At 51.0% G+C, this 25,341-nt stretch overlaps 1 protein-coding gene across 1 annotated transcript in view; it reads right to left on the reverse strand.

Annotated features, from left to right (window-relative positions):
- Positions 1-25,341, reverse strand: part of EPHB1 (EPH receptor B1) — a 77,758-nt gene that overhangs the window by 30,035 nt on the left and 22,382 nt on the right. The window contains exons 2-3 of the mRNA XM_058843902.1: positions 22,532-22,596; positions 17,961-18,642 (exon numbers count right to left, since the gene is read on the reverse strand). Coding sequence (XP_058699885.1) covers positions 17,961-18,642; positions 22,532-22,596 — 747 coding nt within the window. The remainder of the gene's footprint in view (positions 1-17,960; positions 18,643-22,531; positions 22,597-25,341) is intronic.

Genomic DNA, 25,341 nt, shown 5'->3' on the forward strand with positions numbered 1-25,341 from the left:
TGGCTTGGGTCCTATAGCTCTTTTCCAGGCAAAATTTAAATATTTAATTAAAAAGTCAGTGTGACTGCCATGACAGTGTGTTATGGGTCCATCCTGTTAATCCCCCGCAGCCTGGGGCTGGAGCTTCCCAGCCTCTGAGTTCATTCAAGCAGGAAATGGCAACTAATTCATAGCGGAGATGTTCCAGTTACAGTGAGGGTTTAATCAGCCACAGGGGAGGTTCCATTAATCAACCATCTCGCTGCTCTGTGGAGAGAGGGTGAGAGGGAGCGACAGGGATGGGGTCCCTCATCTCCGCCCCACCCCACCCATCCTCAGCAATGGGCACTGATGAATGGATGCTCATCCATCCCTGACATCTAACAAAATCTGACGGAACCAAAGGCAGCAGAAGGGAATATCTGTATTTTAGCACAAGTACCCAAGGGATCAGACTTCCATCCAGCCCAGAAGAGACTGTTCCTGGCCTCACACCAGGATGGTCCCAGCCCCGTTCACCTCCCAGCTCTGGCCCTGTGGTGCCATCCCCCCAAGGCACAGGTCTGCAGAGAAACACCCGACGTGTCTCATAAACACGGCGATGATTGAGATAATGGAAAGTGCCTCTTAGCCCCTGTCTGCTGCATCAGGATATGAGGCATCTCCTAGCAGCCATGAAGAGGAAATTAATAGGAGCAAGCAGGAGTAACCACTTTGATGCAATTTCCTTGGGAGATAGTGGACCATCTAATCTTTATTGGAGCCCTTTAACCTGTCATTCAAAACTCATGAAGGCCTCCTGCTCACACAGCCTTTCCAGATATTAATAGATGATAGAAAAGAATAAATCAAAACAATATTTTACAATTTTATTATTCATTAGATTCCCTCCCACCCCAGCCTGAGGCACACAGCTGGCTGCAATGAACTGTCTTTTTCCAGTGGCCCTAACAGCTGGGTGAGGACGTGGCATTCCAGAGGAACCAGACACCATCTCCCACTGCCCTTCCTCTTCCCCATCACGGGAGGGCTGCCAAGTCCTCCACATCCCACCACAGCCAAATGCCTGTGGCATTTTAAGGAAACACTCAGGGCCAATGGGCAGTGAGACACACAGGGTCACCGTGCAGTCCAGAGGGTCTGAGGGGGACATTTTCAGGATGCTCCACAGCAGAAGGCAGAGGGATGCAGAACCTTCCCCAATACACACACACAGCCCTATTCCCATAACAGCACAAGGAGGCACAGAGTTACACAGACACACAAGGCAGGAGACAAAGCCACAAATGGACACAAGGCTTCAAGTGTATCTCCAGCTCCTCACCTCTCCCTTCCCACCATGTCCCAGCAGCCTTGTGCTCCCACAGGAAGGGTGAGCATCTGTGAGACATGCAAAGTGGGCTCTGGAGCTGGGGATGTGTCAGAACACACCTGAAACACACCAGATTCTTTGGAGATGCAGGAAGGGGAGGGCAGTGCTACCAGGGAACATCCAGTTGTGTTTTAATGGGAGAGGATGGAGGAGGGAACGAGGATGATGAGAGGATTGCAGTGCTATAAACAAGCCCCAGTTTTAAGTTTGAAGGCATGTTGGTGGATTGTTGAAGAGGTTTGTTAATGTTTAATTACAATTAATCCAAGTGATGCTTTGTCAAAACACCTGAACATGGCACCCTGCACCCCAGTGTCCACAGGTTTCTGTTATCACCTCGCTTATCCACAAATTTCTGTGATCTGCAGGCACATGGCTCTTAATTGCTATTATTACCAATTAGCTTCACTCTCCCGTAATTACACTGTGCTTGCCTAAAGCCTCCCACAGTTTCAGGGAGGAGGATGCCTTTTCCTCCCTCCCAAATATGCTGTGGGTGCAGCAGTCCCCTCTGGCTGCTGCCCGTGTTTCCCCTCTTTCTGGGGGAGCTGAACCATGAACCTCATACTGCAAACACAGCACAAACCCCCAGGGCCCTGCAATGCCATGGTGGGATCCATAATCCTTCACATGGCAAACCTGTAGTCCAAGTGCAAGGCTCAGATGGAGGACTCAAGCCCAGGAGGGAGCAATAAATCACCCCACTAATGCCACTACAACATTTGCCCTAATTTAAGGGCTGCTCCAAGAGTTTCCCAGAGCTGGCAAGGCCTGCATCCATGATAGTGTGCTGGACAAGTGCAGGATGAGGCTCTGCCTCAGCTTTCCCTTGGGAAAGGGTTTTTTCTGCAGTGCCCAGACTATAGCACAACCCGCATCTCTTCAGCCCGGAGGAGAATTAATTGATTGTTGATTATGGGGGCTGGATAAGATTAATGATGTGCTTAACTATCCATTTCCTCACATTTAGGCACCAGGGGTGTGTTTGTAAATGCTGAGGCACAGAACTCCTCCGTGCTGCTCAGCAGGGAGGATGCTCAGCACTTAACCCCCCCCCACAACTCAAAGCTGCCCACGGATCCATCATCCTGCCTGCACACCAGGAATGCAGCACATCCCAGGTGTCAGTTTGCCAGCAGGACCCCTTTTCCAGGGCTGACATGTCTGGGGGTGGGAGAGAACATCATTGAGGGGCTGGTGAAACTCAGGCTTCTTGCAGCAAGACATCATCAGTGGAAGTTTGGGGGAAAATAGCTGCGAGTTGCTGTCACGTCCAAGGGGTGATTGCAAGGATGTGGCCACAGGGCTGGATACAAATGGGGACTCTCAGCCAGACCTGAACCTCTCCTACCCACCCTCAAAGGCTCAAAGGAGAGATGTGTCACATCTCACACAAGGCAAACACCCAGTGAAGGCACCACAAAGCTGTGTCCCCACTGCCACCTCCCTCTGCAGCTCCCAGAATCACAGAATCTGGGAATCACAGAACCACAGAATCACAGAATCACAGAACCTCAGAATCTGAGAATGCCAAAACCACAGAATCACAGAACCACAAAATATGCTGAGTTAGAAGGGATCCCCAAGGATCATCTAGTCCAGCTCCTGGCCCTGCACAGACACCCCAACAATCCCAGCCTGGGCATCCCCGAGAGCATTGTCCAAATGCTCCTGGAGCTCTGGCAGCTGTGGGGCTGTGCCCATTCCTTGGGGAGCCTGCTCAGCAGGATGGATTATGGAAGCACATGTAGCACACAGCAGGACTTTTTACTGCTTAACACTCTCCTGTATCCTGCATCTTTGTATTTCAGGTGCCAGGAGTCCTAGAAAGAGCCAGAGATAAGCAGGATCTCCCAGCTCATGCATCCCTGCTCCTGTCTGAGGCAAGCCACCCTCACAGCCTCTGTGGAAAGGGTGCAAGTGTGGGGATATTCAAGCACGGGGGTATCCAAGCGTTTCACTCTCAAACTAAATCCTCTCAGCACCTGGAACTTGCAATTTTTAATTACTCTCTCAGGGAATCTTAAGTCAAAAGATGAAAAGAAAGAAGAAAAGAAGAAAGAAAGGAGACACTGCATCTACATTAACTTGCTCTAAAGCTCCCTGGGGATGCAGAGTGGCATTTTTCCTTCTCAGATTTTAAAATAGGAGCTTCTCCAAGGAATTGCAGACTCAGCAGCGATTCAGAGAGCCCTGACCTGCACCCTCACAGGCACCTTGCAAACCAAGTCAGCCTCATCAGTCCCATGCCCCTCTGTCCCTGCTGTGGCATAGCTAACCCCATTTTCTGGGTATCCCCAAATCCACACTGTTTTGGGTTCCCTTCTGGGTCCATCACCTTTCCAGAGCAATCCCAGTGTCTTTAAGCACTCCTGTGGCACTCTGGAGCAGCAGGTGATGAAAAGCTGTGTTAGAAGCAGCAGCACTGCACAAGATGATGCCCTCAAGCAAGCTGGAGGTGTGGAGAGCACTGTCAGGTGTAAAGGTACTAAAGAGCCTGGATGATCCAGCCTTGCTCCAAAAAGATATGTGGAAGCACCTACCAGCACCCCTGGGAGATGGGCAGCAGGGTTAGAGGACAGCACAGGTCAGGAAAAAAAGGAGAAACTGTGGCTCACTGCATTTGCAGCCTGCCAGAAAGAGATTCAAGGCCCCTCCATTCTGCAAACAATAATTTATCTTTAAGAAAAAATACTGGCTCCTCAACCCAACACCTTGCCTTATGAGCCTTGTGCATGAGGCTCATAATTTTCTGATAAATCCCCCCAGAAAAGGGAAAAGATGCTTGCTAGAAACTCCTTGTGCATTTTGTAGACACTAGTGACACAGAATCTATATTTAAATAAATTAAAAAATAAAATAAGGGAAAAAACATCAGTTTTTCAGCCTTCAAACTGGTTAGCCCCAGAGCTGAGTGTATTAAAATGCTCTCCTTGCCATCCTGCTGTCACCCTGAGTGGCCGAGATGCCAGCTAGAACACCCTCCCAGACACTTTCAGCCGAGAGACACCACCCAGGCAAATAAACACCCACATGAAATTGTGTGCTACAGGAAAGTGTCATTGCAAGGATGCTGTGACGACAGGGGCAGGCACTTGGCACGGCTCCCCAGGGCTCCCGCTTGCCCTCCGGGGCAGCGCCGGGGCACTGCTGCCACCCTGTTCCCTGGGGACACACACACCCCCAGCCCAAGCATTTGGGCTTCAATGCCTTTGATATGACGATGACACAAGCAGCAGGTTGGGGGGAAAAGCAGCAGAATTGGGCAGGTTGTCACCCACAGGCAGGGGTTGTCATCTCCCACCTTCAAAGGGTGACAAGGGCACTGCTTTCCCACCCTGCTTTCATCTCCCTCGTTATCCTTCCTGCACGCATCCAAGCAGGGAGCAGGCACATGGTGCTGGAGGTTTAATTGCATCCCTACATGGGGCTTTCCTGTCATCTCTTCCCTCCTGCCTCTCTGCTGGGGAGGGAGTTGGCAGATTGTTTTGTGAGGATTTTGCCCCCATACCTACTTTTTAATGATCTGATTGTCTTTTCTATTAAGCCAAGTGTTTCTCAAAGACATCTCAGCCTGGCATGGCCACGGGGAGCCCAGCAGGCAGCCAGCAGTGCCAGGGGTGCTCTGCCATGCTGCCCTCCACCAGGCATCCACAAATTAATCCAGAGAGCTTTCCATACTGGGAACAATGCCAAGCCAGGAGAGTTGGGAGGGGACCTGTGTCCCACCTTCCTGACCATGCCAAGAAAGGAGACTCAGCCCTTAAGCACCTGTCAGCTGCCAAACCCCAGCATCCAGGCATCAGTGTAGGAAGAAGAGTGCGACCCAGGTGGAAGAACAGGGAAATCCGAGCATTCCAGCCCTGAAGTATCCTCCTGCTCCCAAGGAGGGAGCTCTGCACAGGACCCCAAGCCATGCCAGAAATGGCATCACATGGGAACAGGACATCCCTGCAGAGCCTTGTCCCCAGATCCTTGTCCAAAACCTCATTTTGGTGCAAACTTGACCATGTTGCAGCCAAACGCACAAATCTTGGATCACCCAGAGATGATCCTGCCTCGAGGCCATCCAAATTACAAACAGCACCCACCCCATTGTGTTCCCTTCTTTCAGCACTGTATAGGCAGAAACTCATGAGATAAACTCATGAGATAAACATGAGCTTCCCAGCATCCGGGCTGGCATCCTGCGGGCACGGGCTCCGTCTCTCCCGCTGCACGGAGGAATGCGGCCCCTGCTCCGCGTGAAGCAGCCGCTTAATTAAACCAGCCCTCCACCTCGGGAGGAATAGGCTTAGATCTGCCTTGGGACACATGTAAATTAAAGTCAGAGCTGGCCTGCCATGGTTTATTCATGGAGGGAAGTAAAATTCAATGTGGTTTTACCTTTCTCAGAGTTTTTTTTTCTTTCTGCTTTTCTTCTCATGGATGAGAAATGAATTGGAGCAGGGCAGGATTTCAAAGGTGCTTGCAGGGTAGGGAGCTGTGCAAAGCATATTAGAGGCAGCAGGACTGGATGCATCCCTGTTCACCTCTCCCAAAAAACCCAGCCCTCGCCCCAGAGGAACAAATACCTGGTTGATGGAGCAAGGTGCTCACAGACTGAAATGCTCACCAGAGTAAGCCCCGCGTGCTTCACTGGAAGCAAAATGCAGTCAATGCTCACCCAGAAGCAGTCTTCCTTCAGAAAGGCTTGCTTGGAAAAATTAAGGGTCTCTGGATGCAAAGGAGCTTCAACACCAACTGTTTAGGTGACATCATGGCCCTAAACAAGGAGTTTAAGCAGGGCATGGAAGCAGCTGGTTCAGGCTCTCATGTGCTCACCGCCGGCAGCTTCCCAACAGGTCTGTGCTCACCCATTTAATCACCACTCTGGGCTTCACTCTCTCTGTTTTTCATGGTTGGGGGAATTCTGAAGGTCTGAAGAGAAAATCTGTCCCAGATGGATGCAAAGAGAAGAGCAGGCACGCCCTGGGCAGACGGTGCCGCGGGGCTGCCAGCTTGCCACGGAGCAGGGAACTCACTTCTCTCTCCAGAACAGCCAGAAGGGGGGAAAAAAACCAACACTTGTCATGGTCACTTTTCCAAATCACAGTTCTCCCACACAGGTTTTGTTCTGTTTTAGTTTCCACTGGGCTCCAGGCTCACTGCCCAGTCCCATGCCACAGCTCCCTCACCACAGCTCCACTTCCTTGCCATAAACCATCCACTTTGAGTGATCAAACTGAATAAATTAAATTCCAGACAATTCATACACATACACAGGGAGGTTCAGAGCAGAGAGAGCAGCAGACACGTGGCCATGGCAGTATCAGGCACAGGCTGCTCTTCACCATCCTCACTGCCCCAGCTCATTATTCTGAGTCAACAAATGAAAAAGGGATGAAGTCGTCATCTAGGATTTCATGCTATTTAACCTCCTTATAGTCTTCTCTAAAAACAGATTTAGCAGCTGCAGCCTGGCACAGGCTCTTCCCTCTGCCAGGGCTGCCGTCCCTGCAAGCAGGAGCTTCCAGTGCCTGAAGGGGCTCTAAGGGCCTGGAGGGACAGGACAAGGAGAAAGGGCTTTACATGGACAGAGGGGAAGGTTAGATTGGATATTGGAAAGACATTCTTGGGTGGTGAGGCCCTGGCACAGATTGCCCAGAGAAGCTGAGGCTGCCCCATCCCTGGAAGTGTCTAAAGCCAGTGCCTCACCACCATCTGTCATCCACAATGAACCTCACAGTAAGTTTGGAGTAAAAGAAATGGGGGACTGAGATTCAGGCCAGGACTTACGTCCCAAAAACATAACCCCCAGAGATGTTCTTCCCCCGCTCCTGGCATCAGGCTCTATTGAGAATTATTGTTTTCCCTCATGAACTGCAGCAATGTGAAACTCCAGAGCTGACAGACACAGACTGGAAGAGCTGGTACTTCCATGTGCCACCTAACCCAGCACATCATGTTCACCCCTCAGTGCCTGCATGAGCCATGGAGCCACTTCATCAACAGAGCTCAAACAGGCACAAAAAATCCTGGAGGATCTCCAGGAGAAGCTCTTCCCCCAGGTACAGAGCTGCTGGCAGGGGCTGTGGTTAAAAGCCCCCTGAAGAAGATGCATCTTTCATCTGCAGCTAGGGAGTTGGGGAACCACCAATGTCACTCCGTAATTCCAGCCCCTTTTCTGACCAGGAAATCGGGGTGGCATCACCACAGGGCTCCCCAAAGCACAGTCCCCTCCTGGCTGGGAAGCAAACATCTCCTGTCCCTAATAGGAACTAATTAAGCACCTCTTCGTCCTTCTTCAGCTCATGCCATGCAGTGTCCCCTCGACCTAGAGAACATCAAGTGCTCATTAATTACGCCTGAAGTGGTTCCTTATTAGTGCTGACACCGTGAAGGAAGAGTCACCCCAGGATGGGGCTGGGGAGAGTTTCAGCCACAGGGCCAGGCTGGCACTGCCAGCACAGGCAGGGACATGGGGACACACAGCTTCCCTGTGTCCCTGCCACAGCACTGCAGGACATGGTGCCTTGGGTCCCACTGGAGTGCTGAGATGTCCCAGCATGGAGCAGGAGGACACTGCCATCCTGGTGGAGCTGAACCACGGGGGGCTGTGGTTTGGCTGACTGCTTAAGGACTATGCCCAGGAATAGATTTGCCATGGGAGGACCTCCCAACCAAGGCATATTCCTCATCCGCCCCAAGAGTGCCATGCATGGAATTAATTAGAAAAACAATTAAGAGAGCTTCCCAATGAATATTTATAGCAGAACAAGCCACAATTACTATTCCTGGGAGGAAAGGCACCTTCCTATACAGCTGCAGAGAGGAGAGAGGACACACAGCACCAGCAAGGGTGGCACCTTTGAAAAGCCCTTCTGGACAAACCATTCCATGCTTCCATGATTCCTCCACTGATGCTTCCATGATTCCTCCACTGACTCCCCCCTGTGCCACAGTGGGGAGGGCAGGCAAGCTGCTCTAGACAGGGCAAGGACCTCCTGCAAGCAGTGTGAACACTCTAGCACTGTCCATTTTGGTGCCAGCACTGGGGACAGGACAGATGCCCAGAGCTGCAGGGTGGAAGAACATTCACTGACCCCCACCTCTGAGCCCAGACAGCTTCTCCCTGCCTAAATTTCCACCTGTGTCTATGCTGGTGATAGAAGAAGCAGGCACAAGGGAGTGGTCTCCTCCATCCTCAACATCTGGTACACATAAGTCAAAGCCACCCGAGATTGCAGGGATTTACTGTACGTAGGCAGCTCTGGAAGCTTTTCTTAGCTGTGAAACATAATTTGCACCTTGGGCTCTCTAAGAATAAGTTGTCTTCAATAATAACACATGATTAAGAGCTCAGGAGCAGATCCAATGTGAAGCAGGAGATCTGTGATAATCCCAGGTCTCTCCTGTCCCCTTCCTCCAGCACTGCCACCCTCGCTTGCCTGGTGTGCTGAAACAGATGTCCACAGCAGAACCAGGAGATTTGGGTTTATACACAGAATGACAGTCCCTGGAAACACTGAGACAGCCAGAGAACCTTTCTGCCATGGCCAGAGCTGTTTCAAATTCCCTGTTTTGCATCAGTGCAAAACTCATAAACATCAGATTAATCCCTACTTGTGAGGAGGGTGACCAGGACCCTCTGCACCATGGAGGGAACACATGCTAGTGTGCACCAACCCCCACCAAAGCTATGTCCAGAGCCAGGGCAGATTTGTTGAGCCTGGATGTAGTATGTACTATAATAAAGTACAAAATAAAAAATAAAAGCATAAGTCAATATTGTGTCTCTTCTCAAGGGCAATTTCCTCTCTGGGCTGCAGACCTGGCAAAGCTGCTTGAGCCAGGATGGAAATTCAATTTATAATTCCCCCTGTATATAATTTTCCAGGATGCCCCTGCATTTACAGACAAGTTTTAGGCAGCAAAGTCCAGAGACCAGACCTGAGGCTGGAGCTCTCCACCTCCAGCTTGGCACATAGTTCTGTGCCCCACACTCCACAGCTCTCCCCCAGAAGAGTGAGGAGATGGCAGAGCTCTGCCTGCACCGACCAGAGCATCACCCCAGAGAGCCCCCAGGGCAAGAAGGGATGAGACAAGAGAAGGACAGCGTTATCCCAGGAATTCCTCCCTGCTCACAGGGGTGCTGCTGCTGGGAGCCCAGCCATGCTCAGGCAGGATGCAGCCACACTGAGAGCATCAAGGTGACCAGCTCCTACTCCAGCCCACAGCTGTCCTGCCTCAAATCCATTTCATACATAAATGTGACACAAGCAGATGAGTCCAGGGCTGAACACAAAAACTAAGGGATGCAGCTCCCTCCATGCCATTAATGACATTTTCATGGCTGCTACTGGAGCCTAGGGTGGGAGAACAGTAATTTCCCCCTGGGATGGGTGCAGAACTTAATTTGGGGTGCCCACAGCTCTGGTTTGATGCTCTCACAGCAAAGTCACGGAGGTTCCTTGGCCATGAGTGCTGCACTGGCTGAAGATGGATGGGTTTTCCCATGGCTCCTCCAAAGGCCTGTTTGAGAGCTTTGATTTAATCACCCCGCTCCTCTCTCCACGCATCCTCTGCGATCTGAGGCACCAGGCATGACAAATGACCACTTGTAACACACTCGGAGCTGACACCCACGGCACCGCTCCATTTGTCACCACCCGAGCGCACGGCGGGGCTCGGAGAGGGGAGCAAATTAAAACCTCGCTCTCTGCACTGATTGCTTTTCCTCATCCTAGCGGGCTCCATCCTTCCTCAGCAGTGTCCCAGCTGGCACATCCAAGCCACACAAACCTCCTTAGACAGACAGGGGAAAGCAGGGTAACTCATTCCACCTGGCCAATGGATGTTTCACCACTCTGGGTCTCTCACTTCCTAAAGCATCATCTGTGAAGGGCTGTTTCCCCAAGCAGGGGTTGCAGGAGACCCACAAAGCCCAACTGCAGCCCAACTCAGCTTCCAAATGATGCCTTACACAGGGGAGTGGTGATTAGTTATCTCATGGCTTGAGGAGGAAAATTCATTTTACTATTATAGAATATCACAGAATCATTAGGTTGGAACAGCCCTCCAAGGTCATTGACTCCAAACATTAACCCAGCACGGCCAAGGCCACCACTAAACCATGTCCCCAAGTGCCACATCCACACAGCTTTCAAACACTTCCAGGGACAGTTATTCCATCACTTCCCTGGGCAGTCTGTTTCAGGGCTTGGCAGCTCTTTTGATGAAGAAATTTTCCCTAATTCCCAATCTAAACCTGTTGAGGCCATTTCCTCTCCTCCTATCCCTGTTCCCTGGGAGCAGAGCCTGACCCCATCTGGCTGCCCCCTCCTGTCAGGGAATTGTGCAGAGCCACAAGGTCCCCCCTGAGCCTCCTTTTCTACAAGGTGAGTCCCCACAGCTCCCTCAGCCTCTCCTGGTGCTCCAGCCCCTTCCCCAGCCAGGGTAGAAACTCTTTTTTTTATGTTTTAAATTATTACAGTTATCCTACTGGCAGAGACACTGGTGCCTGGAGCATGCCATGGGCTGTAGGGTGCAGCACAGCCCCAAACATGGATGAGATTCCCACCCCTTGGCAAGCAAACCGCAGCAAAAAAGCCATTCCCAGAGGAGTTCTCTCGTGACTGTAAAAAAAAACCAGAACAACCAACCTAAAAAAAAAATTTAAAAAAAAGGAAAACGTTATAGAAAGGTTTTAAAAGACCCTGGCTGAGTCACTGGGTTTGCCAGGTGCTGGCTGTTTGCAAACAAGGGTGAAACAATGCGGGTGCCGGACATGGGCCGGATCTGGCGCTTCCTTGCGGCTCTCCCATTGTCCGGGAGAACAATCCCTGCTCCTGCAGCACAGCAAAGGCCTCCGACCTGCTGGCAGCAGGGTGAGAGCCAGCTCTCCTGGGCTGGCTGTGTGCAGAAGGTTGGGAAAGATGGGTGGGTTTCACAGCCCACTGCTGCAGGGATGCTCATGAACACGCACACACAGAGCTCTGCACCCCAGAATACCCCAACATTTCCCCAGGCTCTTCAGCTACCACAGAAAGTTTCCCAAAAGGATGGATCATTAACAGAACAAGGTTTGGAAGCAGTTTTATGCCTTCATTTGCAAACAATCGCAAGGAATGACCCTTGGGTGAGTGGGAAAATCAAAGGAGGAGTTTTCTTCCTGTTCTAAGACTGGAACTCAGAAGTTCTCATGGTAGGGAAGGGAAATACAGAAACAGCCCATGGAACAATTTAAGGCAGAAAAAAATTGATAAGCAGAAAAATAATGGCTATACATGGAAGCTTGTGGACCATTCCCTAATCCCTCTGAGGTCACTGCTGTGGTAATCCCACCTTGGGAATCCCAACCCTGCAATGCTCACTTGGCCTCCACTCATGCCTTGCCTGGGGTATTTTCAGTGTTTTGCCCTTTTTTCTCCTTGGTTGGGATCACAGGGATGATTTGGGGACAGGGAGTGGTGGCTGTGGTGCCCAAGCCTCCTCCCTGACAGCAGGACTCATGGACCCTCCCCATCCATGTGCTGGGGGAAGGAAAAGGGCCTGAATTCATCAGAGGCACATTTGGGCTAATAATGTCTAATTAAGAGTTTCATTAAAACCCATCACACTCATTAGGAAAAAAAGTTAACAAGGTTTTCCTGGACATTTTCCTTGCAAAATTATTACAGAGGTTAATGGATGCCTTCACTAAGGCATAATTTAGGAAAAAATCACACTTTTTTTCCTTTTTCTTGCTCCTTTATTTTTTTTATTTTTTGTGATTTCGCTGTTTCTCCTCCACAGTGTGGCCGTGGTAAAACTGGGCTGCCTGTTCCACCCAGTGGTGGAAGCCGGGAGATCGCTTCCAGGCAAAGGCAAAGCCCCTCCAACAAAAGGGATCATCCATCCCTCCCTCCCTCCCTCCCTCCCTCCAGCACCGCTGCCAGGATTCGGCAGGAGCTGGCAGAGCTGCCCCTCCCCAGCACAGCCCGAGCAGGGAGAGAGGCTTGGGCTGATGTGGGATGCGAGAGGGGCAGGAAATTTGATATTGTGCCAAAAAAACCAGAAACGGAAAAAAAAGAAAAAGAAAAAAAAAGAAAAAACGGCCCATTTTGAGCAGTCAGAGGTCTGTGGCTCAGCTGAGCCTGAAATAAAACCCTCCCGGGACACCTTTGTTGCCGTTCAGGGTGGAAAGTGCCTCGGCTGCTCTGATTTGGGTCTAAAATCAGCTTTTGGGATGGTTGGGTAGTGTGTCACAGGTGCCCAAGCCCCAGGGAGCAGAGGCACAGCAATGCACAGGGAGGAGGAGGAGATCCACAGCACCAGCGTGCTGACATTGCCTAGCCATGGGATGCTAGGCATGAGGAAAGCTTGAAATCCCAATTCCAACCCACAGGGAAACATTTTCCCTGGAAAAACGCTTAAATCATCATGAGCATCAGTTGCAGATGCTCCTCTCCACCCAGCTGCCAGGCAGAGACCCCAGTGTGCATCAGCTGCTTGTCACAGGTTTGGAAAGGTTTGGGAACAAACTGGTTGACCTAAACCTTGTCCCCAGGAAAGAGCTTGATGAGGAAATGTTGATGGTTTTGAAGCCCAAATATTTTTCTTTGTTCCCAGCCCTTGTTCTATCTGGCCCACTCTGGGATGCTGATGGTCCTATCCCGTGCCCTGCTAAACCAAATCCAAGGGCAGGAGGAAGGAGAGAAGGGTAGGGCAAGCACGTTCTTTTTACCTCTTTGTTCTTCCCCTCCTGTCTTAGAGGATAAAATCTCAAAAAAAAAAAAAAGATCACTTAAAGGCAAGGTATACTGGAATGAGATGCTGGAGTGGTGGGGAGGAGAGGTCAGCACAGAGGCTGGAAAGACGATGATTTTCCATCACGGAAAACTGTATGGACCAGAAGATTGGATTAAAAATTAAAAATTAAGTCATCCTTAAAAGAAAAAAAAAAAAAAAAGGCTTTTCTGAAGCCCCTGCCAATCCCTGGTGTGCTCACCCTGCCCCAAGCATCCAGGCAGCTGGGCATGGAGCTGCACTGGGATGGGATAGATACAGCTAAAGGCACAGGGAGCAGGGTCCTATGTCACCGTGACCTCCCTTGCTGCCATTCACCCATGGGACAAAACCAACATCACCCAAGAAAACCTCTCCTTAGTGCCCCAAAATTGTGCAGAAGCACCAGGCTGGACCATGGAGCAGGGAAAAGGCAGGCAAGGGCACAGCCAGAGACCAAAAATTCCCAGTTCTCAACACAAGCAACAATTTCATTGGGAAAACCTGACAATTCCCTTGTTCTCAGTGATAGCAAATTGTTCTACTACTAATTGCAAAATGTTTGCAATTATTTAAAAAATCACTTTATAAATCACATTGTTTCCAATCTTCTGTGATGGATAAGTAGAGGAAATCAATAATTATCACCAGGGCTGCTCAGCAGGGGCGGCAGATAAAAGGGGAACCAGCATGGAGCTGCTCACTCCTCAACATTCAAGGTCGGACGTGCCACTCCCACTGCTCCTTTCCCCAATCCATTCCTCCACACAAAAGGCAGAAGAGAAGGACAAACATAGAAAGGAGACAGAGAAATCAAAGGGATGAAGGAGATGAGGATAAACCCACACAGAGCTTTGGCAAAGGCTGGGCAGAGCCCAGCAGATCGGTCAGCAGGTGAGGAAGGATGGGGGGACCGGGCTGGAGATGGGATGGAGGAGCGGCTGCTGTGTGGAAAGCCAGGGATGCCTGGAAGCAAGGCTGCCTGATGAGGAGCCTTTGTATTGCAGGCAACACAGCCCAGCTTTGCTCTTGTTTTGTGGGGTTTATTTTGATTTTTCCCCCCCTGCCAGGTCAGATTTCCAGCGGCTGTAGCAGACAGGCCGGCAGCAGCAGATTGGAGGCTCCCGAACGCGCCAGCACAGGAATTTGCCAGGAGGGGAAAACTGAAAGTGAGACAAGGCCGGGAAGCAGCAGGACTGCTCTCTCACCCCTTCTTCCTGGGTTTATAAATACAACATAGAAATTCAGCACAAAGTGAGTTCAGTCCCAGACTTTTTCCTTCTCCGTGCACCTGAGTTAGTGCCTGGCACTGGGAAGGTCAGAGAGAAAGCCAGCACAATTCCAGCAGGCAGAAATGCAGTGCCCAGTCCTCAAAGTCAATAGGGATAAAAGCCAAGAGACACAACTGCCAATATCCTAGTGAGGGGCTCCTTTGCCATCATCAGGCTTCAAACACCAGGAGAGAAAGGGTTTAACAATCTTCCTTGAGGAGAAAAAGCGAAATCCACCCAGCACGCTCCTCCAAGGTTTCCCCCGCCTCCCAGTGATCCCTGCTGCCACCTTCCCTCCCACCTCCTCCCCAGCACGATGATGCATTGCCCCTTGACCACACCAGGAAGCTGTAAAACAGGGCTGAGGGACAGGGCAGAGCAAGACAAATGGATTTAATATCAGCCCGAGGAGAGCGTGGGCTCTCTCGCACACCGAATGAATTATTCATTTGGGATTCAGGCGGAGCCTCCATCTCACACTGACCCAGCGCCCCCACGGGCATGGGGTGTCCAAGAGGACGGGCTGGGCAGCCCACTGGGCTGAGAGCTGCGCCAGGGAGTCAGTGCCAAAGCAGCCTGGAATGGGAACAAATAATCCACTTTGTGGCTGATCCACAAAGACAATTCCCCTCCCTCCCACGCCCATCCTGGCACGGCAGTGGTAGCAGCCCCCCATCCCTCTGATGACCCCCAAAACACGAGGATAATCTCCTCAGGGCTCTGAGTACCCCCAATGAAGACAACGTTGTGCCTGTGTGTCCCTCGAGCCATAAGCGCCGCTAAAAGCCGGGGTTAATGAATCCCTGAGTGGTCCGAGCTCCACTGTCAGCACGAACCCACTTTGGTCTAATGGCCCCCTGACAGGCACAGCCTCCTTCCCAGGGGAGCGAGGATGAGACGGAGCTGGGGGAGCTAAACAATCCAACCCTATCTTTTTCCCCACCACGCAGGAATTAAGCCTATTTTTTCAGCCTTCAAATACTGAGGGATTTTCTTTTTTTGGTTTTTTTTCCTTGGTGACAATTCCCACAGGCTTGTTAAGTGTCTCATCTCAGGCTGATGAAGGCTTGGAGCAGATGTCAGGAGTGTGTGCTTCCCAGCAGCCAGGGTGCAATCCCAGCAGCTTCCCTGCCAGGCAAACCAAGCAGAGGAATACAACCTTTCAGAGAAAACAAAGTCACATAGAAAACCAAGGAATTTTTATTTCTGAACTTTGCAATGTTCCACCCCCTGCCCAACAACCTTCATGAAGGGCAGCAGTGGGCTTAGGTCTTCCCTGGCCAGCTCCAAGGTCCATGGGGATACGAGAAGGAGCTTGATGGCCAGTGAACTACCACAGAGCCAGAGTCCAACCCAAGGTCAGATTTTTATTCAAACAAAGGTAATTTTCCAAAATTCCTGATGTTAACCGAAGATCAAGCTTTTTGGAGGGGTTTTAGTGAACTTCAAACGGATGGGGGATATATTGGATTTGGGTTCCTCAGCAGCACTGAGCAGGGCCTTCAGACACACAGGTCTCATGCAATCCCAGCCTTTTCTCTGTCCTCCTGACACAGGAACTAGAAAATACTCAACAGGACTAGGAAAGGGCAGCCATCGGAGCTCCCCTCCACAGACAGCATCTTACCAGCACCCATGGAATCATCAAACAGCAAATTCCTGTCATCACAGACGAGCCTGGCACCATTTAACACCCACTTTCCCTGCACCCACAGTGTACTCTGGTGCCTTTCAGGATCATACATACTGCCAGTCAATCTATAAAGGATATTTCTACTCCTTGGAGTTGCCAGGATCCCTAATCTTCGCCTCAAGGAGTCTGAATACAAAGCACACTCCCATGCAAAGGCAAAACACTCACCAGGAGCTCAGCAGTTTCTCCTTAGGGATCTGTGCTGAGGAGCAGGAACACAGCTAGATACAGGCACCAGGGCACAGAAAACCCAGCAAATCCCCAATTTCCTGGGTTCTGCCTGGTGTAGCTTTGATGGCATGAACACTTCACAACCTTTTTGGAGTGTGCACAAGAAAAGGAAACAAGAAAAGCCATGGAGATGGGTCTGACACCCACCCTCAGCAGATTTGCTCCCATGCTTCTTGTCCTGCTGTTGTCAATCCTCTCCCCTTCCCATGAGAAGGTGCATCACGGTCCTCCCATGGGTCAGGAGCACTCAAGACCCCACCTTCCTGCAGCTGGCAGAAAGGTCAACACCACCAAAACCCACAGTTTTACACTGTCACTGTTTTCCTCCATTTCTGGCAGTGACATTACTTCCCAATAGCAGTGTTTAGCTAAAATTAGTATTTGTTTTGCTATGATGATAAATGTCATTTTGCCATATAACCACGTGTGCTTTCTGTGTGTTGGTTCAATAGCAGAGGAACGCCTCGCCAGAAACGCTTGTTTTGCAGAGAGCCCTCCCTCCAACTGAGCGCTTCGGCTCCTCACAGGAATCTCCTGGTGGGAACAAAACCACCCTAAGGCTCAGCCACAAAACTCACAGGAATCCCTCAGCCATGCTGTTTGAGAAAGGATTCTGGGGGTTTCCTTGTTGCTGGAGCCCTGGCACAGGAAGCTGTCACCACCCCCATCTTGGCCAGGTAGGAATGAGGCTTTGCGTGGTGAAAACCTACACAAGTTCCCAGGTTTAGAGCAAACCATCAAACAAGCTTCTCCACAGCCTGAATCCCAGATTTGCTATTTTCACATATCCAGCGTTACAGGCGGAGAAGAAACACCTTGAGGGACTCCCCAGGGAGCATCACAGCCAAGCCTGGTGGTACACACATTCCCCCATCTGCATCAAAAGAGATCCAAGTTGGACCTCTTCCCATCACAACATGCCAAAGCAACCCTTAAGCACTTTGACCTTCTCCCTCTTCCCAATCCTTCCTTGTCCTGGTGCTGTTGACCTTCTTGAAGCTATTTGGAACTAATAAAACAGGGTGGGCACAAAGCCCTCTCCCCTCCTTCCAAGCAGTGTACAATACCAATACCTTAATTTGGGAGAGAAGGAAAGGGCAGCCAACAGAAAAAAAAGACCAACACTCCAATGGTATTTGAGAAATATTCACCACAAGGGTAAAAGGAGGTGAAAAGCAGTGAGCACTGTTTCCATATTTATAACCTCACACTGCAGGACTCCAGCAGGCAGCAGCATGCTGGCAGCATGGCTGGGGAACCCAAAAACCAGCAGAACAATTCCAATTAACACCGAGAATCAGAGCAGCCCCACGGCAGCCGGGCCTCATGGCAGCTGCCTGGCTCTGCCACGGAAATAACGAGGCAGATGAAAGAGTCTGTCCAGCGAGCGCAGAACTTTGAAGGCACCACATCACAGAGATGACTTCCAGCAGGGTGGCAACAGCACCAGCACCACCACCTGTGCCATCACCACACTGCCCACCAGGTCAGACCACTGACCAGAGCACACCGAGAAACCACAGTGACCGCTGCTCCCAAATTCCTACCTGCTCCCTGGGGCAAAACCACATCAGGGGAAGTACTGTCCACTGCACAAAACAGTTTGTTTGGGGACAAAAGTTTTACACTAAAACACAAAGGGCTTGTTGTCCAAACCCAACGTTACCTTTGCAAGCCACGTTGTTCTCGGGCTCATAGCCAGCCTTGCAGGTGCAGCGGCCGATGGGCACCATCCACTCGCCGTCGCCGTTGCAGTACAGCTTGATGGGGACGTCCACCTCCTCGGCGTTGGGGATGCAGGTGCCACGTGCCGTCACCAGAGAGGTGCTCTCCGCACCCGTCATCGTCTCTGGGAAGATGGCAAAGTTCTGCACCACGCTGGGGCACTTCTTGAAGAAGACCCTGACAGACAGCAGAGACATGCAAGCCCCATAGTCCTGGAAAGCCAGGTAAAAGCCATTGCGGGTCAGGGGCCCGAAACTTCTCACTTCCGTGTTCACCTTCATCAGCCGGCCCCCAAAGTCCACCTGGGAGAAGCTCTCGTCAGCAGCAATGGTGTCCACTTTGAGGTAGGGCGCCTCCGTCCAGAAGGCAGACTTCTTGGTGGCAATGACAGAGTCTGTCTCGTAGTAATAGAGGTTGAAGGTCTCCTTGCAGGAGCCAGGGACGTTGGGGAGGCTGCTGCAGTCCCGCACAGTGAAGCGCATCTCGGTGTAGATGCGGTGAGCCCCGCGCCGGTTGATGAAGGTGGTGAGGAGCCAGTTGTTCTGGTTGGGCTCGAAGACGTTGCACACCTGGTACGTACGGATGGTGTTGAGGTTCTCGTCGTAGCCACTGACTTCTTCCCACTGCAGAAAGGAGCAGGGAGAAGTGGTGAGAAGGAGGAAGAGGAAATGGCCATGGCCACTCAGCCTGCACAGGCCAGGGCTGGAAAGACAATCCCAAATCTCCAAAGGGGACGAGGAATGTGGTCATGGGCACGCAATGTGATGCATACGCAGGAACACCAACCAGACCAGGACCGAATGAAATCCCCACCCTCTTACCCCTCCATGCCTCTCCCCATTGCTCCCAATTTATGTTAAAATGTCTTTTCCATGTGGACAACTGCCTTATCTATACTGAGAGGATGCAAAAAATGGGAGGAAAGATGGCCCAGGCATCTGGAGGCAGGAGGGAAGGCAGCACATGAGGCTACAGCTTCATTAAAGCCCGAGCCAGTACGTGGGCTGGAGAGCAAGCCTGACCCCGAGCTCCCGGCACAACGGGATCATTTCCCCCGGCAAAGAAAACCAACTAAATAAAACATTACTGCTGTGGAGAGAGGGAATATAGATTCGCAATTCGATTTATAGAAGGGCATTAATATAATCCAGGCTACAATTTCAATTAAGGGACAGCGGCAAACTGTGAATAGTCTATGATGGCATTAGAGTCCTACAGACAGATTTACAACCTCATAATCCATTCATTTTAACTAATCCATGTTTACAGTCTCCTCATAACAGCATTATTCATATGGCAATCTTTAAGCAGCTCCCTCAGTATCAGGGATAATTTCCAGGAGCGATGCTGCAGCAGCGTTCGCGCCTGTGTTTACACAGGGCACAATGGGTGATGCTACCCTGCCCTGTCACACTGAGTCCTGACAAGCTGATGCACCACAGCCAACCCTGAAACCTCACAGATTTGTCCTCTCTTCCCTTTTCCATTGAACAACCACATTTCTCAACTCATCCCCAAGCTTCCCTCCTGTGAAGAACAGCCTTGATGTAACAAAACACAGGTTTTCGCTTTGTTTCCAAAGCAGGGTCCTCCTCACGCTGCCAACAAGTGCAGCAGAACATTCATTCCCAGGCCCACCTACTCAGCTCTGCTACACTTAAGCCAAGATCAGAACCCAAGGCTGTGCATTGTTGTTTAGCCATGGTTACCAAACCAGCAATAAAAGCCTCCCCCATCCAGCCCAGTGCTCTTCCTTCTCATCCCATGCCAGGAAAGCGCTGCAAAAGCCCCCCTCCCCTGTTCACAAGGAGTGGGGATTCAGTGCCCCTTCATTACCAGACACCTTTTCAGAGCAGGAGCTGTACAATCCTCCCCAACCAAGGGGGTTGCCATTGTTTGCTGTTCCCACCTGGGCTTTGCATTACAGCCCAGCCTCCAATTAAGGCCAAACAACAAGCTCTCCTCCAGCTTTAACACCAGCCCCCTAGCGCCTCTGTCTTCATGGCAGGAATCCTCCTCTTCGTCCTCAAAAACCTCAGAGCCTCAAAACACAGAACCAAAACCTGCCAACAACCACTGCCTCACTTCAAGGTTTCCTGCATTTAGGAACAGCATGAAATGCATTTTCCAAGGGCCAGACCCTGGCACTGCCTTGTGCATCCCTTGGGTTGAGCACTCCAGATACCGAGCACTGGGAGCAGCAGGTCCCTGTGGCTGGAAGGACCCACAGTGCCAGCAGCTGCTGCTACCAATGTTTTAACAGTGACAAATACATCATTTTGATGAGATACTACTAAATAATTCACAGGGAGCTGGGGATTATGTCAATGTTGTTCTCTGTCTCCACCAAGATTTAAAGCACGTCCATCAGGAAGAGAAGGAGGAGAGCCCACATCCTGCCACAGCCCATCCTGGGAGACCACAGCCCCTGCAGCATGGCTGGTATCAGGCCCCAGCATGAACATCAACAGCCCCCTCCCCAAGCCTGGGCCAGGTCTGTGAGCTGGGGTCAACAGCCCCTCTGGGAGCTCAGCATGCCATGGGGAGAAGCCACCACCCAAAGGGACCCAAAAAGGACCCAAAGCCTGCACAGAGCCCATGCCAATGGCAATCCAGGGACAGGAGAGGTGGGTCATCAAATCCCTGTGCCTCCAGCCCCAAGAGAGATGAGAGCAGCCTCAGAGAAGGAGCTGACACCCAGCAGCCGCCAGGAGCCTCTCATCCTCTCGGGAATAGTGTGACCAGCAGGACCAGGGCAGTGACCATCCCCTGTGCTGGGCACTGCTGGGGCACCTCCAATCCTGCGTCCAGTTCTGGGCCCCTCATGACAAGAAGGACATTGAGGGGCTGGAGTGTGTCCAGGGAAGGGAACAGAGCTGGAGAAGGGGCTGGAGCACCAGGAGAGGCTGAGGGAGCTGGGAGGGCTCAGCCTGGAGAAAAGGAGGCTCAGGTGGGACCTTCTGGCTCTGCACAACTCTCCCTGACAGGAGCGGGCAGCTGGGGGAAGTCAGGCTCTGCTCCCAGAGAACAGGACAAGTAGAAATGGCCTCAAGCTGTGCCAGGGGAGGTTGAGATTGGATATTAGGGAAAATTCCTTCCCAGAAAGGGTTGTCCAGCACTGTCACAGCTGCCCAGGGCAGTGGTGGAGTCCCCATTTCTGGAGGGCCATAAAAGCTGTCCATAAAGCTTTTGTGGCACTTGGGAATATGGGTCAGTGGTGGCCTTGGCAGTGCTGGGTTAATGGTTGGACTTGATGGTGTGAGAGGGTTTTCCCAACCTAAAGGATTCTGTGATCCTATGATTTTAGATAAAAGACTTGGCATTTTAAATACTTTGTGGGAGATTTAATACATGCTCCTGTAAAGTAGAAGCCTCCCCAGGAGCTCTCAGAGAAGTGAGAATTGGATGGCTGCAGGGAGGCACAGAGGGATGGAGAGATACACACAGTGGGATGCAGGGATAGGGCTGGGGAGAGGCTTTACTCTGCTGCTCTGCAGAGTTGAAGACCACCATGCCTTACAACACAAGCTCCCCGCCTGCCTCACACAGGCTTTCAGTGACAGCAGCTGCAGGCAGCTATTTATATCCTGTCTCCATCACCTGCACATGCCCCTCCTGCATTTTTCCATCAATTTATCTGGGCCCAGAATTTTTCCAAAGCAATTCAGTAGCAAAATACCCCAATTCAAGGGGCTCTGACATGTCTGGAGTGGATTTCATGTCTCCTGCAGGTGTGGCCCAGCTTTGGTGATGGTGTGCAAAATAATTTCTTTCAAAGACTTGGTCAAGCCAGTGACACCCAAAGATGCAGCCTGGCATCCTTTCCCCTCTGGTGCCACATCCTGGAGTCACCAGGGAGAGGCCCTGCTGCTGCTCCCAACCTGCCTGTCCCACTGTGGTGCCCATCCATCAGCTCACATCCCCTCCCACCCGCAGCTCCATCTCTCACTTTTTCTGCCAGGAGAATGTGAGTCAGGTTATTTTATGCTTCCATTCCTCAAAAGCTCATATTATATAAAAAAGATGTTTTAAGTGCCTCAGGGTGTTTGGTTCCTCATTACTTCATAAAAGTGACATTAATAGCCAAGGAAGAGCACTGCCGAGTGCAATTATGGATGATGTTCCAGGTATGAAAGCTGTTTGGAGCCTGCTAATGTTTCCTAATTACAAGCCTTTTGGCACAGGGAGAGGGAAGGCACGAGCAGGGGGATGGAGAGCAGTGATGGGGCTGAACCCTTCATGAGGAAGGAGGACAGGAAGGGGAAGAAAGAGCATGGAGATGGAGACAAGCTCCATCTTCATTAAGGCCCCAGGATTGGCTCAGGGAAGGATGCTCAGCCTGGCTCAGCCAGACAGCAATGCCCTGGCACCCCACACTAGCCCTATGGGGCACTGCTGTTCCCACTGTGACTCCTCTGGCTTCCCAAGAGCATTTTACCCCTATAAATAGTGGGGTTGAAAGCATGGACCCCCCTAGATCACATAAAGGTCAGCTGGACAAGAGGAACTTACCCCTGAAGGTGGGTTGGCGGTCCAGCCCAGCTCGGCCGTCGCCGTCCGCGTATCCATCAAAGTTTCTGAGGAAACAGAAGAAAAGGAAAGTAAACTAGTTATTCCCTAAGTTTTCCATTAGTTTCTGAGCACAGAGACATGGGAAAACACTCAGCTGCTCTCCCAGGGCATGCACCTGACCCTTGGAGAGCTCAGGAATCAACAACAGCTGCCCCAATAGACTCAAGGCAGTTTTGCTCTGGAGCAAACAGTGGGGGACAAGACTCTTTGCAAGGAGTCATGGCCTGAACCCAGCTCACACTGCCAGCCCTGACCCTTCCCTGCCCAGGAAAAGAAAATACTATCACCAACACAAAAAAAGAAAAATTAAAAATCAAAAGATGCTATATTTCACAGAGTCACATCATTCCTTACTTTTAGACATAAAAAAAAACAATCCAACAAAATATAACAAGAATAATAGTGAGAGCAACACCATAAAGAAACAGATGGGGAAAACCCTCCAGGTTTTATTTATTTGTTTGCAGCAAGCAGACATGCAGATTAATTGCCTCAATTCCTGCATCCTGACCAAACAGGAGGAGATGTGCCGCTGGCAACTGGCAGAGCTGAGCATCCCCAATCCCTCCCCTTTCCTGCATGGTCCCAGGTACTCACAGCAGTGCCAGGAAAAGGGGTGCAACCAGAGAAACAAAGGTCAGGAAATAAAAATCAGCGCAGGAATCTGTGCTGCTGCCAGGCTGCTGCTTTTAATCTGTCCACGCCTGCTCCAGCAATCAGAGGCGGGAAACAAGACTCCGATTAATCTTCCAACCCCTCCCTTTGCCAGCCGCTCCAGGATGCGAAGCTGGACAAGCGTGACCAGGAACTCCCCACCCTGACACCAGTGATAGCTGCTCCTGAAATCCCTCCCAGGGCCCCGGGGCAGGGAGAGCAAAGCACTCCCAAGGCATGGAGTGAAAAGGAGATGGGAGCTGGCAAAGCTTCTGCACCCCAAACAGGCCCCGGGCTGCTGCAGTGGCACTGCCAGGGGTGCTCAAAGGCCACAGCCCCCTGCTTTGCACAGTGCCAGCTGTTTCTGCTCACAGTGCCCTCAGAGAGGAGATGTTTCACTCCTGTTCCCCGTGGGAAACAGAAGAGTGTGGTGATTTTCACACTGTCACACGTCACTTTGTAGTTTTCAGTCATTTTCCATTTGGCAGAAAAAATTAAGCTAAAAATTAAGTATTCCAGCTGCAATTCCTCTCCAGTCTTGAATCATGGAATTGAGGAACGATTTGGGTTGGAAAGGACCTTAAAGCACATCCAGTTCCACTCCCTGCCAGGGGCAGGGACACCTTCCACTATCCCAGGTTGCTCTAAGTGCCATCCAACCTGGCCTTGGACACTTCCAGGGATCCAAGGGCAGCTACAGCTTCTCTGGAAAGCTGTGCCAGGGTCTCACCACCCTCACAGGGAAGGACTTTTTCCCAACATCCCATCTAACCCTGCCCTCTGGCATTGGGAACCCATTCCCTCTGGTCCTGTCACTCCAGGCCCTTGTCAAAATGGGGCCAGGGGCTTGTGCTCCAGACCTCCAGCAAGTTTCTACTCTCACCACCCTTCACCTTCCCACCACCTCCATGTCTTCTTTCCCTTCCAAACAGCCCAGCCCCTAATTAAACAGCCATTAATCCTTGCAACAGCCCTTCAAATGACCAGGAAGATGTGTACAGGCATAAATGGGTGTAGAGGTGGAAGTGACAGGCCATGCAAACATCTCCCAGTGCCCCCTGTCAGTGGGCTGCACTGTCAGGGATACTCTGAGAGCCCCTGAAACACTTGGTGCTCTCCACCAAAGCAAACAGGGTGTCCCTGTGCCATGCAGGGGAAACTGAGGCAGTGGAGAGCGGGGAGACACGGGGACCATGGCCAGGCTGGGACCCAAGCTGACTCATCCACTCTCTGTGATAAATAAGGACAGGCTCCATTACAGGAAAGGCACTTCTTCCAAAGGTTTATTCAGAAAGGCTTTTCACTCCATCATCTCCCTTCCTGTTGCACACACTTACAGCTTCCTTCCCTGGGCTCTGACAGAGGAATGTACTTTTGATAAAGCACAGCCGCCCTGTGGGACAGCAGCACGCGAGGACCAGCTCTGCTCCGAGATGACACTCACCAGGACCCCTTCCAAAGTCTCACCCCTTCCCTCCTCTTGAGCTCCTCCCTAAAGGCTCCACATTCTCGAAGGAAAGCAGGAAGGCACAGCAGCAATGCTGAAGAAGACCTCAAAATAGCTAAGTAAATAGAGAAATTAATTAACAATAAATGAATAAATGGAAAGGAACCGCAGAGAAGCTTTCACTTTGGATGTTTCTGGAGTCCCTAGGTAATTCTGTGGCCAAGGAGGTCACATTCAAGAAGTTTCCACCACAGATGCAGAACTTGTGATGTAAAATGTGGAATATGTAAAATTTTCTTAAGAAAGGATGCTCATTAATGTTTGATCTTTGTAACTTTCAAGGCTAATCAACAAGAAAGGAGATTTAATCTGTGAAGCAGCAGCTCACAAGCTTTAAGTGATGTCCAGGTGTTGGAAACAGAAATTCCATTTCAGTAGAATTGCCTTGTTAAGGCTTAGGGCTCCACATGTTTCAATGATCTCAGTCCTAGGGGAGGTTGATAATGCTTGGGAAGAAGGATGTGTGTGATGTGGCACTGAGAGTGGGCACACAGAATGCAGAGCTTAGAGACCACAAGGACATTCGGCAGAATCCCCAAGCCAAGGAAGAAACTAATAAATCCAACCCAGCAATTGTGCTGAAATCAGC

The sequence above is a fragment of the Poecile atricapillus genome, chromosome 8, assembly GCF_030490865.1.
Source record: "Poecile atricapillus isolate bPoeAtr1 chromosome 8, bPoeAtr1.hap1, whole genome shotgun sequence".
In the NCBI taxonomy this organism is placed as follows: domain Eukaryota; kingdom Metazoa; phylum Chordata; class Aves; order Passeriformes; family Paridae; genus Poecile; species Poecile atricapillus.